General features: G+C 38.0%; 1 protein-coding gene across 1 annotated transcript; it reads right to left on the reverse strand.

Moving 5' to 3' along the window:
* Positions 1–5757: 5757 nt before the first annotated feature.
* On the reverse strand, positions 5758–14039 carry LOC149081104 (polyisoprenoid diphosphate/phosphate phosphohydrolase PLPP6-like). Its single transcript, XM_089237887.1, has 3 exons — positions 13939–14039; positions 11488–11781; positions 5758–9730 (listed from the first exon to the last, which is right to left on the reverse strand). The coding sequence occupies exons 2-3, from the start codon at positions 11744–11746 to the stop codon at positions 9330–9332; spliced, it is 660 nt and encodes a 219-aa protein (XP_089094013.1). The 5' UTR covers positions 11747–11781; positions 13939–14039; the 3' UTR covers positions 5758–9329.
* Between the last annotated feature and the right edge of the window lie 424 nt (positions 14040–14463).

Raw genomic sequence — 14463 nt, forward strand, 5'->3', positions numbered from 1 at the left:
GTAAACACACTTGTAGTAATTCAATCTGTTTAACAGTTTACTTTGATAACAAAAGTATGTGCGCCAAGATGCAGGTCCCTAATTGGAAATGAAAATTAACTTCATCTAGCACAGGGCTAGTTTTCATTTTGACAGCCACTCTCCAAATAATTTTGAATGGAAAAACAGCAAATTCAGTGCCCTTTCTGATTCAGCACCACACCCCTCTTCTGCCCTACTCGACTAACGGCCCTTTAGAGAGGCATATATTATGGTAAACGTGCTAAATACAGTGATTTATATATGCATAATCTCTGATTTATCACATTTACCTTAACATGTAGTCTTTTACCAACATTAATTTTTAAGCATGAAAATTCTTTTATGGGGCCTTTTTATATTACCTAAAGATACATTAATGTGTTTCCATGCACTTCATCTCACAATCGCAAACAATTAGTGCAACGAATAATAACAAAAAAAAAAATTCAGTGTATACCAATTCTCATGTAACTTATTTTGTATCCGTGTGCAAACAGTATATAAAAAAAATTAAATGCTAAATACAAATAATGTTTGGCAATGAGAAAATCACAATAGAACCAAGTAAATACCGAAAATTAACATTTCAAACAATTTCAATTAAGTACTTCTAAATGGGCATTCAAAGAAAATAGCAGGAAACAGGAAACAAAATAATACAATTAATAATAAATAATTCAGGAAACAAAAAAAATCAACTACCCTTCCACTGAATCGAACCCACGTCCTCTCACTTTGCCAGGTGAGTGCCATAGATTAACTATGCACTAGTCTATTATGCAACAACAGACAACTACTAAACTGCACATGCACCTTGCTCACATTCCTCTGCAGAACTTCTAATGAATTGGTACATGTTGGAATGTGTGCGCGTGTCCATGTTGTGAACCTGATGCAATGTTTGTTTCAGTGCGAGGCTTGTTATGTATAGTGCTGCCATCTCTGCCATCAGTTTTTCTAACTGTAAGTGAAGTGTAATGATTGAATAATTGTATTATTGTAGATATGTTGCTCTTTGCGGCAGGACTTTTTAAGAGGGAGATTGGCTTGCATTTATGCCTAAAATTGGGAAAAACCGAAAAAAAAAAACCAACTTCAGCCGACCATCACTGTGTAGTGCCCTATATATAGACTACAAAGCCAACAAATCTCAATATTTAATTAGAGCTTGTGTGCGCCTGCGATAGCTTGCCATCTGGTAGCAGTGTCAGCAGTTGTGAGCTTTGGCCTGAGTTAGGTCTGCCCGTCCATGCATAGTTCCGTTCAGCACACACGATTGATGTTCATTGCCTTTATGGTGTCATGGTCAAGGGTGCTCACCCAGCAAGTGAGAGGACGTGGGTTTGATTCCCCGCAATACCAGTTGAATTTTCTGCCTTTCCTGAATTCAGCTTCGCATCGGTCAGCTCTTGAAAACCTTTGTATAGATAGCAGAGACCAACACAATACTTGGATTAAGTTGATATGCTTTCACTCATTACGTATGGCGAACAGTTTTGAAGAGTAGCCCTATATGTGTTTTTGGAATTTCCCCTTAATTGGATCACCTGCAGCACCTATTCAAACAGTTTTGTCTAAACTACTCTTGGTACACCAAGAGACTTTGTGACACAAAGAGAAGGATAACGACTTCATTTGTGAAAAAAAAAAAACTCTGTATGGATGATGCGCCAGGTAACTCAATCACAAGGCAAAAAGAAATAGAGTGAGAAAAAAAAAGATTTGATTTCAACACACATGCTTCTAGCGAATATTGGAAATGGTAGTTGTGCTATTTTTTTCCTAAAATCGATTCATGCCACGAGAATATGGACTGGATTTATATTAATACATTTTAAACAATGGCTGTGTTATCGACATCGCTTATTCAGTAAAGATCTGTTTCACTTCACTGATTTTTGCGTGATAAGCAATTTTTGCTCTAAGCGGTTTGCATGCGAGGCTGAATGAATGCAGGACTCTCTGCCACCGGATTTATTCTGTTGCAGAGATCCCTTCCAGCCCAGTTTCATGGCAGTGTCTGTTAGGTTCAGAACAAAACTCTGTGAACCTAACAGTCTGAGTGCATATCTAGTGTTGCATATGATTTTTTGAGTGCTGCCATCTATATTTCAAATTGTGAGTGATGTGTAATGATTGATTATTTGTACCATTGTATGCCTGTTGCTCTTCGCAGCAAAACTTTTTAATGGGGAGATCGGCTCATATTTGTGCCTTAAATATGAGCTAAATATAAGTTAAGAACGACAGAAAACCTTTTTCAGCTAACCACCACTGTGGCACTGGTGGGGTTGAAACCCGGGTCCTCATGATGCAAGTCTGTCATTATGACCACTTGACCGCCACAGCGGTGATGTGTGAAAGGGCTTCCACACAGCAAAAGCCTAAAACTTACCAATGCTGCAAATGGCAAATTGTCTTGCTACACAGAAAGAAAACAGGTCCGCAAAGGTAAAAAAAATGGAGGTATGTGATGTGACCTTTGTGTTGCCCAAAAGCAGGGTTGTTTGGTTTAAACCACGTTGGTTTAAACCATGGTTTAAACCTTGGTTTTAACCAACTGGTTTTTTTAAAAAAACCACTTTGGTTTTTTTCAAAAAATCAGATAAGAGTGGCCTAAATATCATTTTTTTCCCTGAAAAATATCATATTTGTTCATTATTAGCCAAAATGTTTCATTTTTACCTCATTTTATATCCTTGGGGGTACATTCTGACGGTATATCTTTAAAATGACAAGATTTTATGAGTGGTTTTTTTCAAAAAGTCCCATAAAAGTGGCCAGAATATATATATATATTTTTCATATGAAGTATCTTAGTCATTTAAAGTTATATATAAAAGCCAAAATTTCTCATTCTTACAACATTTTCTAACCTTTGGTTACATTCTGATGCTCTATCTTTAGCAAATTCATGAATAAGGATTGCATCACACATCTAAATGTAGTGGTGTATTATCTCACAGGGTTTCTTTTTCCCTTCACAAAGAAGCAGCTACAGTAGTGACACCATCATGCTAGAGGCAGGTGGTCCTATAATCCAATAAAGACACCAGCTGTCCTTAAAGGACAAAGACTAGTGTACTAGTTGTTACATTACCTCACATACATTTTCATTCCCATAAGGAGTAGCACATCTCCTACTGTATATCTCCCAGTCTTAATATATTCAATAGTTGTTTTTTTTATAATTTCACACACACACTGTTAAGCCCAGTTAATCAAGGTTCTACTGTATAGTAGTAACAGATTTATGAAAAATAATCAGCTATATACAGGGTGATTATAATTTAAGTTTTGATTCCAAAACTATACAATAAGTACTGATCGGAATGACTTGAAAATTTGCATGGATACTCCTGAAGCAATGGACGTTTCTTTCGCAAAAGAAAAAAGTACAAAATGTGCAAGTAGACAATGCTGTACTTGGCCAGCAGTATAATCTATTTTGTGCAACCACATCATTTCGGCACTTCCACAGCATCAGTGTGTGGATAGAACTTCTATCAAGATGCACATTGCAATACCAGCAAAGCAGCTGCTGAAGACCCATTTTGACAGGATGCACCTTAACCCTTGCAACTTCTGGCTGTGGGGGTACCTCAAAATGTTATAAACAGTGGTCAGATTGCAAACTTTGGTGAATTGTAATCTCCAGCACATTCCCTATATGTTAGAAGTTCCTCAGGAATATGAACGGGGGAAAGGGGGCGCGTTTGGTTTAATAAAGCTGAATTGCAAGCACATCCACATTATGACCATGGCATACTCCGATTCTGCTGTTGAGCAAGAATATTTGTGCTTTCAGCCTCATAGCCAGAACACGCGGTGGACAACATATTTAACATTTTTTGAGTAAGTTGTAGTTATTTGTTCAATTACTTCATTTTTTTTGTGATGTTTCCGTGAATTATGGACTCCTGCAATGCTATAATTAAGTTATAATTTTCCCATGACTGGCTATCGTTTCCATTCTGCGAGCAAATTTCCCACGTGTTGGATGATGCCATTAATTTTACATTTTTAAGTATTTTTTCCCCTTTATCAAATAAAATTGAATTTTTTCAGGAATATTTATGTCAATTTTCAAGTCATTCTGACAATCGCTCTTTTTTTACAGTGTTTTAAAATCAGAACCTTAGTTATACTCACCCTGTATATCGTAAATCATCGTTAATTAATCTGCATTATTTATGCATCATTAAATGCATTATATTCACCTAATTTTTATTACTTTTTGCAAAATAGCTTCGTAATTAAGTATACTGAAAGTATACCAACCCTGCCCAAAAGTAAACGTTCCTAAAAAATCGAACGATCAACTCCTAGCATACGTATGACCTAGCACTACACATTAATATTGATGTTCACACATACAGGGTGTTCTGTTAATGGAACGACAAACACAGAGGGTTGTTTCTAGGCATCAGGAGGAACAAAAATTGCAATGGAACATGGTGTCGCAAACCACGTTGAGAGGGTGAAAATCCTGACAAATGCATGCAGGCTATGAGTTCAGAAGAGGTGAAAGGTGGATGTCAGTTGATTGCTGAATGCATTGGGTCACCATATCTGAAGTAAGCAGCGGCGCGAAATGCCTGTGGACACATCGGGGGATCTCATAGCACGGAATGGCATCACTGCGGCAGACATCAAAAGCATACCTGGTATCTTCAAGCACACGTCGGGGAATCGTTTTTACGTCATTGTAGACTGTGCAATGACGTCAGCAGCAGCCACTTCCAACAACTCTTGTAATAATTAATCAAATAAATCGTTTTGTAGTTATCATTGTACTTTTTGTCGTTCCAGCGTGACGTCAAAACCTCCATGCGTTTTTCACCCTCTCAACGTGATTTGCGATGCCATGTTCCATTGAAATTTTTATTCCCCTTCATGCCTACTAACAACCCTCTGAGTTTATCGGTCCATTAATAGAACACCCTATATGTGTGTGATTTTCCTATAGATGTTTTTCCGTTCAAAATGGGGAAAAAACGATTCTGATGCATTAAATATACAGTCAATGATACTTATTAGAATCATGGATAATGTTACCATTCAGGTATTATCATTTTTGCACAGAATGGAACAGACCAATATCATAGCAATGGCTGAATAACAAAAATGCAGGATTTTAGCGAGGGGAGTCTGGTTTTAGAATAGAGAAAGAAAAAGAAACAATTTAATATTTTGCAACCAACTATATGAGAGAAAAAAACAGTTGTCAAATTTTACAAATACCTGCTTACCATACGAGATGTATGTGGTCACTACTTCACAAACTGATCTTTTTTTGGATATAGTTATCATTGTTATCAGAAACAATGAGTTCCGATGTGATCACATTAATGGGTGTGGGCTGTAGTTTTTGTTTTGAATGAGAAAATTATATTGCTCAAGTTGATTGGAATCGGAGAAGAGGAACTCTAGAAACTACACTCTTTAAAATTGATTATCATATATTGAGTTGTTCTTGCCAAGGCTGATGAAAGAGCTATTTTGGCCATGCCCCTGCCTCCCCATCCTCGAACAGAGCCATTAGGATAGAAATTTTTGATAGCCCAACCTCCGTCAGTCAGATGTTTCCCAGGCCTGTTATAATGAATTTACAGTGCATAAAAAAATTATTATAAGAATTGCGCACAGGGCCACTTGGGTTGAAGCTCTGCCCATCCCAAATTCTTGGAGGCCATGACTTTGGCACAATATAATTTAAAGACACTTTCATTATTTCACCAAAAAAAGTAATCTTCATATATTTGACACATTACATCTTTCAATTATATAAATGGTATACAAGGCGTGAAAAGAAAGCAGTTTATAGTGATCTAATTGAATATGTAAATTATAAAAGTAGCAAATACATGACATAACCACAAGTGTATGGAGTCTTAGGCTAAAGCGATTTCAGTCTTGACAATTATTCTCTAAAATGAGTGCCCAGAACAGCTTTACAACAGATCCGATTACTTCAGTTAAGGTACCACTGCATTTACATGACAGATTTAAACATGATATAATAAGGTCACTCAGTCATAGGAAAAATATACAGTGGAGCCTCTTGATAACATAGAGAAATGGGAACAAAATTTTTGTTCAAGGAATTTTGGTTAATATACTACTTTACCACACACCAACTCCGGTTATATATCGCCACACAGTGATTTCCAACCAGTGAAGTTGGGTGGGAAACGAAGGCACCATCTGTCAGTGGTTGCCCCAGGCTTGGTAGGTAAAGAACTTGTTTCTGATGTTGTATGCCTGGACTCGAACCTCTCAACCTTGACGGTAACCTTCATAGTGGAAGACAAGCATCTTACCACAGTGCCACTCGGGCATGGTTAATATACTGTAAGGCCAGTCGTGGCATAGGCTCTGTCCCATGAGGGATACAAGTTTTTTACCCCAAGGGGTTGAACCACGCTGGAGATGGTTAATATACTGAGTGTTCCAGAACTCTAACTATAAACTTGGAGGGGAGGTAAAGAACATAGTTAGGAATCATAATCACATAGGAAAGCATGGTCAGAAATGCACACTAAAGTAATAAAGGCATAATACAGAAAGCAGTGTAAAGCGTTATATTACCCAAAAAAGAGTACAATAATAGTTACAAGCATCACAGGTGGTATTCAAAATTTTGCCCATTGGCATTGATGCATGCATGACATCTCCACTGCATGGATTGCTGAATATTTTCAAATATTCCAGAAATTTCGCGGATCCTAGCAGCAGCAATAGCGATTCATTCAACCAAGTCCATGTCTAAAAATTTACTGTTGTTTCACAAACAATAACCTTCAAGGCACCCCAGAGAAAAAATCAAGAGATAAATCTGGGGAGGGCCATGCAACGGGACCAACATGCCCAATCCATCCACTTCCAAATGTCTGTACAGCACCACACATCCATTTCCAATCACGCTTTTCTGTGTGATTATGATTCCTAATGTTTTCTACCTCCCCTTCAAGTTTGTATGTGGAGTTCCGGGACACCCTGCATAGAAAAGTATGTAGAAGCACTGTGCAACAAGGCTTCAAAAGGGAGGTGTCCATTATGTACAGAAACACTTATTGGAACCAAGGATAATGTTATTTTTTGGTTTCAAAGAGTATGGACGAAAGTACAGCAAATCCCGTTTTAACGAATACTGTTATAGCGAAAATCTCGTTTTAATGAACACTTTTCTCTAATCCCCCAAATAAGTTTACATAGGAACAACGCTAGATAACCTGGAGTTCCTTTATAACGAAATTTTGTTTTAACGAAGTGATTCCTCCGGTCTCTTGGCGTTCGTTATAATGGGATTCGACTGTATATCATAACATAGGAAAAAATTTCCAATAGTGAAAATTCCCTGACCAAAACTCTTGGAGAAAGAAATATAATTTGAAATCTTAACTTAACAAATGGTTTTCAAGTTTGTCCCCTCCCCCTAAACAATTTTCCCTTCACTTTTATAAAATATTTGCATATTTCCACTACTTTGATCAAATATTTAACCATTTGATCATTGATCATTTTTGTCGCACCACAGTCATTTTCTGCACACGAGGGCTAATTAGACCGGGACCTACAATTTATTGCCGATTCCGAACGGCGGGCTTGTTTTTCATACTCATCGAGAGGTTGGTGCGCTAACCCCTCGATGGGGGACTCCCTGCGGTAGCAATTTTTGCTGCGGTCAAATCGCCGTTTTTTGTTGTACCCCTGTGCCAGGAATGTTTTCTGACAAGGACGAACTGGGTATCAAACTCGCGACACCTCTAAACATCCTTTGGTACTTTAGGTGAGCATCTTATCGACCGGGCTACCGCGCCCTATTTAACCATGGATGCCAATTTCAACTTGAAAAATCACTAGTTACTGTGTGACAAAATATAAAAGGAAGAATCAGAGATTTTTTTTGGGAAGTGTGTAAAGAGAGAGTGACCATTTGACCCACATTTCCTAGGACATACATGGTCATGGTACTTTACTGTCAGACAAGGAACTGTCAAGAGGAAATATGATCAGCTAGGTTTGCAAGAACTGAGTTTTCTTGAGGGACTTTTACGGTCATAGAATTAGTAGAACCCATTTCAATCCACAGTGATTCATAATAGCAGGGCAGAACCTAGAAGGGAGCAACTGCCTCGGGCGGCAGTTTTAGAGTGGCAGGGCAACAAAAATCCTTGTTAAAGGTCCAGCACAGTAGCACTATTTTTTTTTTGTGATTTCAGCAATGCTTAGCAACTTTGCTTACTTTTCGTGATTTCTCATATTTATAATTTGAATTTCCCATATTTTTCCAGAGGAAATATGATCAGCCAGGTTTGCAAAAACTGAGGAGTTTTCTTGAGAGATTTTTTCATTTATGTGAAACACAGTTTAGGGATTTTTATGGGTATTTCTATAAAGATATGAAAAATTAGAAGAATCTAGTTACCTACTACTACTTAACCATACGGAATTTCTAACGAATCGGCACGCGCTGAAAAATGAGTGTTCTGAGTGTATGTGTGGCTCTAATGCATTTATGTTGAGTTGTGCTTGTTTCTTGTTCATGCTGCCATCTGTCTTCTATTTTCTGAAGTTAAGATAGAAATCAGTGAATTTTTATGTTATGCCAGTATTGTGTTGTAGGTCTGCAGAGAGACATTTTTAAATGGAAGACCAGCTCCTATTCGCATGCCTTGAAGCTGAAAAAAGTAAGATTGGAAAATTTTAATAAAGCTAAAAATGCAGAAGGCTTCCAGGCGAATTGGAAGCATTGGCACCTGTGATTTCACATTTTCCCAAAACATTTTTCACTTTGTCGAGTTTTTGAGGTCACTATGAACCCTGAACTAATTTTAAAAAAATGGAACAGACAGCTATTCTTTCCTCCCACCAAACAAAATGGGAGGTGTATGGTCATCTTATTTGTATCCGAGTTTGTTTCATATCAATTGGCTACAGTTATGAAAAACCATGAGTGTAGGTGTTAGGCTTGTAGTACACATTACTGCTTAATAGTACACATTAAGAAGTGTCTACTGTATGTATAACAAAAAGTATGAAAGCAAATGATAAAAAGTGATTACGATACTCTATATGAGAAATCTGCACATCATAACTCGAATTAATAAAATAACAATGAATCAGTTTCAAACACAAAAAAATGTGCCAACAATTATCAGTATCATGCTCAACAATCACATCAAGAGGCAGTTTTCGGAGCTACACCCCTCATATTATTAGTCACCAGATTATCCACTGAACGCACTAAATTTCAGCAGCTTGGACACACAAAAATAAAAAACTACGGAGCTCTTCTCTTGATGCTACAAGTCATCGACGAGAGCTTTACCATCGGAATCGTAAAAGATGCTCAACAGCCAATTTGCGCTACTCGTACCAAGCCATACAAAATTCATTACTTTGTACTCGACGAAACCCAGCACGACTCCAACGAGAACGTCGCCCAAGTAATGCCTTCCCATGACGACACGGGACAGGCAAGTGCACGCACTCCACAGGGCTAGGAGAAGGTGCAGAAGATACAGCCTCGGAGTGCATTCTATCAGAATCAGACACATCATGACGGCTCTGGACGTGTGACCAGAAGGACATGACAACTTGTCCACACCCATCGTGAAAAACATGTCATCTTTGTTTGTGGTGGGACGCTTTCTTCTTAAACTTGCTTTGAGAACCGCAACCATCAGGATGTCTAAAACCAGTGCTAGTTTCAGGAGGAAAAAAAACTGATTTAATGAAGTTTTCAACACACATGTATATACATAAAGCACACTGGGAAATACAATCGATGAGCATTAAACCAGAACTTGTTTCGATAAGCAAAAACTTTGGATTACTAGGAAAAAGCATTTAAATACAGATTATTTGGAGCAGCAATGGAAATCTGTATCATTGCCTCTTAGACAAGAGGCACATATGCACAATAATTACATTTAAAAAAAAAGATGAGAACGAGCCTGGTGCTTATCTTTCTCAATACAATAGAAGTCTGATACATATAACAAGTATGGCTTTATAACGAGAATCTCACTATAATGAGGGATTTGCAGGTGGTTGTAAAGATTCAAAATCATTCGCTTACAGCAAATTGAAAAGTAGAAAGCATTTGCTATAGCGTGAACAAAGTTTTTGAAAACACCCATTTTTGCTTTTCTATCTTTTCAAGAATTAAACTTTATAAGGACTGTTTACTACTGTTTATCATCAGATTTTCTCCTCATAAACATTATTCCGAGATACTTCTAACAAAGGAAGAGACAGGAAAAAAGTCAAACTTTTCATACCCCATTGCTATTCCTAGGCTTTCCCAACATACACATGGGACATGACCTAACTCAATTTTTTTCCTCCAATGACTGACCTTTGAAGACCGAACACATCCCGCTTCCTATCTCAGAGAGATATCAAAGTGTTCCCAAAAATAAGAGTGTATCCAGAAAGTTTTAACATCTTTTCTTCAAACTGAGCACAACTCAGATCTATCGCCATCTATGGGCAATTTACTACCTAGTGAGTTGTGCGGAAGTGTAAGTATGTGTATACCTAACAGTCCGAGTGTGTATCTAGTGTTTTCTGATTTTTCTCAGTGCTGCCATCTGTATTTTAGAAGTGCAGTGTAATGACTGAATACTTGTAATGTTTGTAGGCCTGTTGCTCTCTGTGGTGAGACTTTTCAGCTTGCATTTGCGCTTCGAAGTTGGAAACCACAGAAAACCAACTTCAGCCGATCACCACTGTAGCGACGGTGGGGTTCGAACCTGGGACCTCGGGAAGTGCGAGTCCGTCACTATGACCACTCTACCACTACAGTGGCCTGAAAGATGAACGAACGAATGTTTGAATATTTACAAATATATATAATGTCCAACAAGTGGACACACATTTTTTGAAATTCGGACATGTATTTCATATGTTTTTAGGCCTTAAATGTTTTGGAAACTTGCGAGCATCATAATTGGAGCATGTTGGTATAACTCTCAGGTGTTGGAGATACAACCTTCCTTGTTTTTTAAAGTAGTTTCTTGATGTGGGAATACATGGACGCCTTTAAATCTTTGTGCAGATCGGTAAGGCGGAAAAATTCTGGTGCTCCAGTGGAGCACCTGAGGGTGAGATTCTGAAATCGCTGCAGTTTGTATATGTTGCTCTTAGATGTGAAAAGCCCAAGCTGGGTGATGGGCACCATGTGCAAACACTGGACAAATGATTTGTTCGTATATCAAGACTTTGTTTGTCAACCAGAGTTTGGACTTTGGATATCATAATCTCAATAGATTCTCCGAAAGAATATTTGGCGAGATATCTCGGTTCATAAGACATATAAAATGTTGTTATTTCCTTACAAAAATTCATTATAATTTCATTTTATAACAAGATAATTTCGTCCGTAACAAGAATGAAAAAAGTGCACATAACTTTAATAATAATTGATAAGAATATTGAAAAAAGAAAAAAAATTACCGATGATCAAATTTAGAAAGAAAGCTCTCCACGAACGGCTACTTGTGAACCAGAGGCATATGATGCAACCGGAAATCCAAACGAGCCCGTGACAAGAATATTCCAGCCATTTCATGTGAGGACGTAAATGGCCCAACTTGGAATTCTGGGACGAAGCCAGACACAGAGAATTACTGATGGCCTTGTCCATTTCCAAGAACATTTCCAGCAGAGACCCGTCCCGCGAAATGGAACTACTCTTCTTCTTCACGTCATCCATCTTAACTTTTCGTTCCTTGTGGAGGAGGAGAAAATCTGAAAAAAGATCAAGACAGTTGAAATATAAGGAAGGCCTACCAACTTATCAATATCACTTATTCATTATGAAGGGTATTTCACTCATTCTAAGACATACGCGCCCAACCTATGGTCTATATAGTCTTCCAAACTCCAAGCTAATTTTGTAAAAATGAACTAAGCGCCATAATAAACAGATAACTTCATAACGTTATTCCGATTCCAGCAGGATATACACAATAAGATCTGGGTTTTTGAATCTTAAAATGTACGTTTATATTTGCCTGCTTATGATCAGTGAATTGTAATCAGTTATTTCGGCCGATCAATGTTATGTTGAATTTAAGCATGTTTTACCATTTAGTGGATGAAAGTGGACCTCCAATTGGAAATTAATAGAATCTTTGCTTATTCATCTTGTCAGACTTCGGCTCATGATGGATAAACCTGGCCAGTTTACCAAGTATGTTGCCAATTTTGTTTTACAATTGAAATATTTCTTTTAATGATTATGTGAATTCAGAAATGAGATTGGTGACGCAACAGTTTTTTACTTTTGAGATTGTTTTTTTTTATACAAACACATGTTCAAACTGTTTGATCATTTAAACCAACTGTTTTTCACTTAACTAAGTATTTTAGTGGTAATGTGAATAGTATAACTAGTCATTGTCCGCTTGATGTTCCTCCCGCAAGTCCTGCTTTTTTTTAACTAATTATTTCTGAGTGTTTACAGCTATTGCTCGTAAGTGATGACAGATGACATTCGCGATCAGGATCCATATTCGATTCCGGTGACGCCCTTTCATCCTGCAGCATTCATTATCCCATGTGATTTTGTGGCGTACAATTGCTTTACTGCCTTGAGTGGTTTAGCAACCACAATTAACTTGGAGATATGATTGGAAACGCCAATTTTCTCCCGACTTGTTGATACATGTTAACATCTATTCCTTTTGTTGTCGGTCAACTTGGGATAAACAAAAAGAATTTGAGAGTGACACAACTTAAGTGACCCGCTGAAGCAGCAGTTTCATATCATTTGAGTGGCCAGTGGCATATTCCCAAATCACTTAAGTGACCCACGATGCAGTTCCACATCACTCAAGTGGCACATTCTCAGACCACTTACAGTATCCATGGCACATTCCTAGATCACTCAAATGATTCGCAGCACACTAAGAGATTACTTGAGTAACATGCAGCAGTTTCAGAGAACTTAAGTGCACCACAGCAGGTCACAGCGCTGTTGAAGATCGCTGAAGTGTACCATGGCACAGTTACAGATCACTCAAGGGGCTGTGGGCATATTTGTAAATCAGTGTTGGTGACATATTGCTGTTTTGGAGGTGTCAAAAATTTAGTGACAAATAGAAAAAGGTATATTTTCAGTTGATCTAATGTTCAGCAATGTTTATTTGTTACAAACCACACACATGTACGATCAGACCTCAGTATAGAGAGCAAACAAAAATGACTGACAATAACGAGTTAACCCAGGGGGAATTCTTCACTTTTTTTTCTACACAAACGCAAGCCACAGATGAAGGGCGATGAGACTTATTGCAGAGGTTCATTGGATCATCTTGTGTGTTACAGGACAGACAAAAATTTCCCTACATTATTTTACTCTTGAGAGTGAGACGATAGCTTCCCTTGTCCGGATAAAAGCTGACATCTTCAGCTGCAAATGAAGCCGTGGCAGGCATTTTCAAATGAAGCAAAAGCAGACATCTTAAGTTTTGAATGGAGTGAATGCAATGAATGAATGAATGAACGTCAGACTTATCCTGTTGTTGAGATCTCTTCCAGCCAACGGCTTCCTTGCAGAGTCAGGAGGAATGGAGTGAAAGCAGACATTTTCAGCTGCGAATCGAGCAAAGGCAGCAAGGCATCTTAAGTAAATAAGTTAATTGCTTTCTCATCCAAGCTCACAACCCCCTCCCCCCACTCGAAACTTGTCCATGGACCTTCCTGAGCGAGCAGGAATCTTCAAAAATGGACGTTATAAGCGAGCTGACATTGAAAATGACGTTATGAATGCCAAAACGTTATACCGAGATCTTTTCCTGTTCACAACATTAGGATTCAGAGGATAATGAACACTGATTAAGGAAATGAGAAGCGACTCATTAATTCTGAGCACTCGATAAATCACGAAGAGGATAAGCTCACCTAATTTTGTTTATTTGTTTGATGAAAACTTCTCGAATTCAGGAACTAAAGGAAGATAGTTTACATGAGGCCCGCTCCACTCATGACTGCGTTTCTGTTGCCAACACGATTTTGTTCAATAAGTTTTATAATGACTTTATGTGACCGTGTGTTTCTTGGTCATTTTCCATACTCTAACATGTTTTTGGTCTTTCCGATGTTTTGACCAGATTATGCACTGAGAAAACCGGGAAGCCTGATTGAAATCGATTACAGTATTGCTGCTGTCATCTGTTGATCAAAGATCAAAACTCTAAACAAATGATCTTGCTATGGGTCTTTACTGTCACCTAGCGGCAAATGGGAGAAACACTCAAATTTCTAAATGTCTGACGAGAATAGATGTCAGCACAAGTTCTAGTTTGATTGAGTTTCTGGAAATTAACGCGCTAAATTCAAATCGAATAACGTTACCGATTGATAGCACGAAATTGAACAAGGATAACTTGCACTAATGTGGGTGTGTGTGGGAATGCCTTTTCTATC

Source organism: Pholcus phalangioides, unplaced genomic scaffold, assembly GCF_987345545.1.
Source record: "Pholcus phalangioides strain wild (caught in Gottingen) unplaced genomic scaffold, Ppha-v1.0 ptg000010l_1, whole genome shotgun sequence".
Taxonomy (NCBI): domain Eukaryota; kingdom Metazoa; phylum Arthropoda; class Arachnida; order Araneae; family Pholcidae; genus Pholcus; species Pholcus phalangioides.

Bases quoted from the DNA above. Each gene is read 5' to 3' on its own strand.
- LOC149081104 (XM_089237887.1), bottom strand. From the start codon at position 11,746: ATGGATGACGTGAAGAAGAAGAGTAGTTCCATTTCGCGGGACGGGTCT. The intron at 9,731-11,487 runs GTAATTTTTTTT...TCCTGAAACTAG, and splicing joins CTTTCTAAATTTGATCATCG to CACTGGTTTTAGACATCCTG.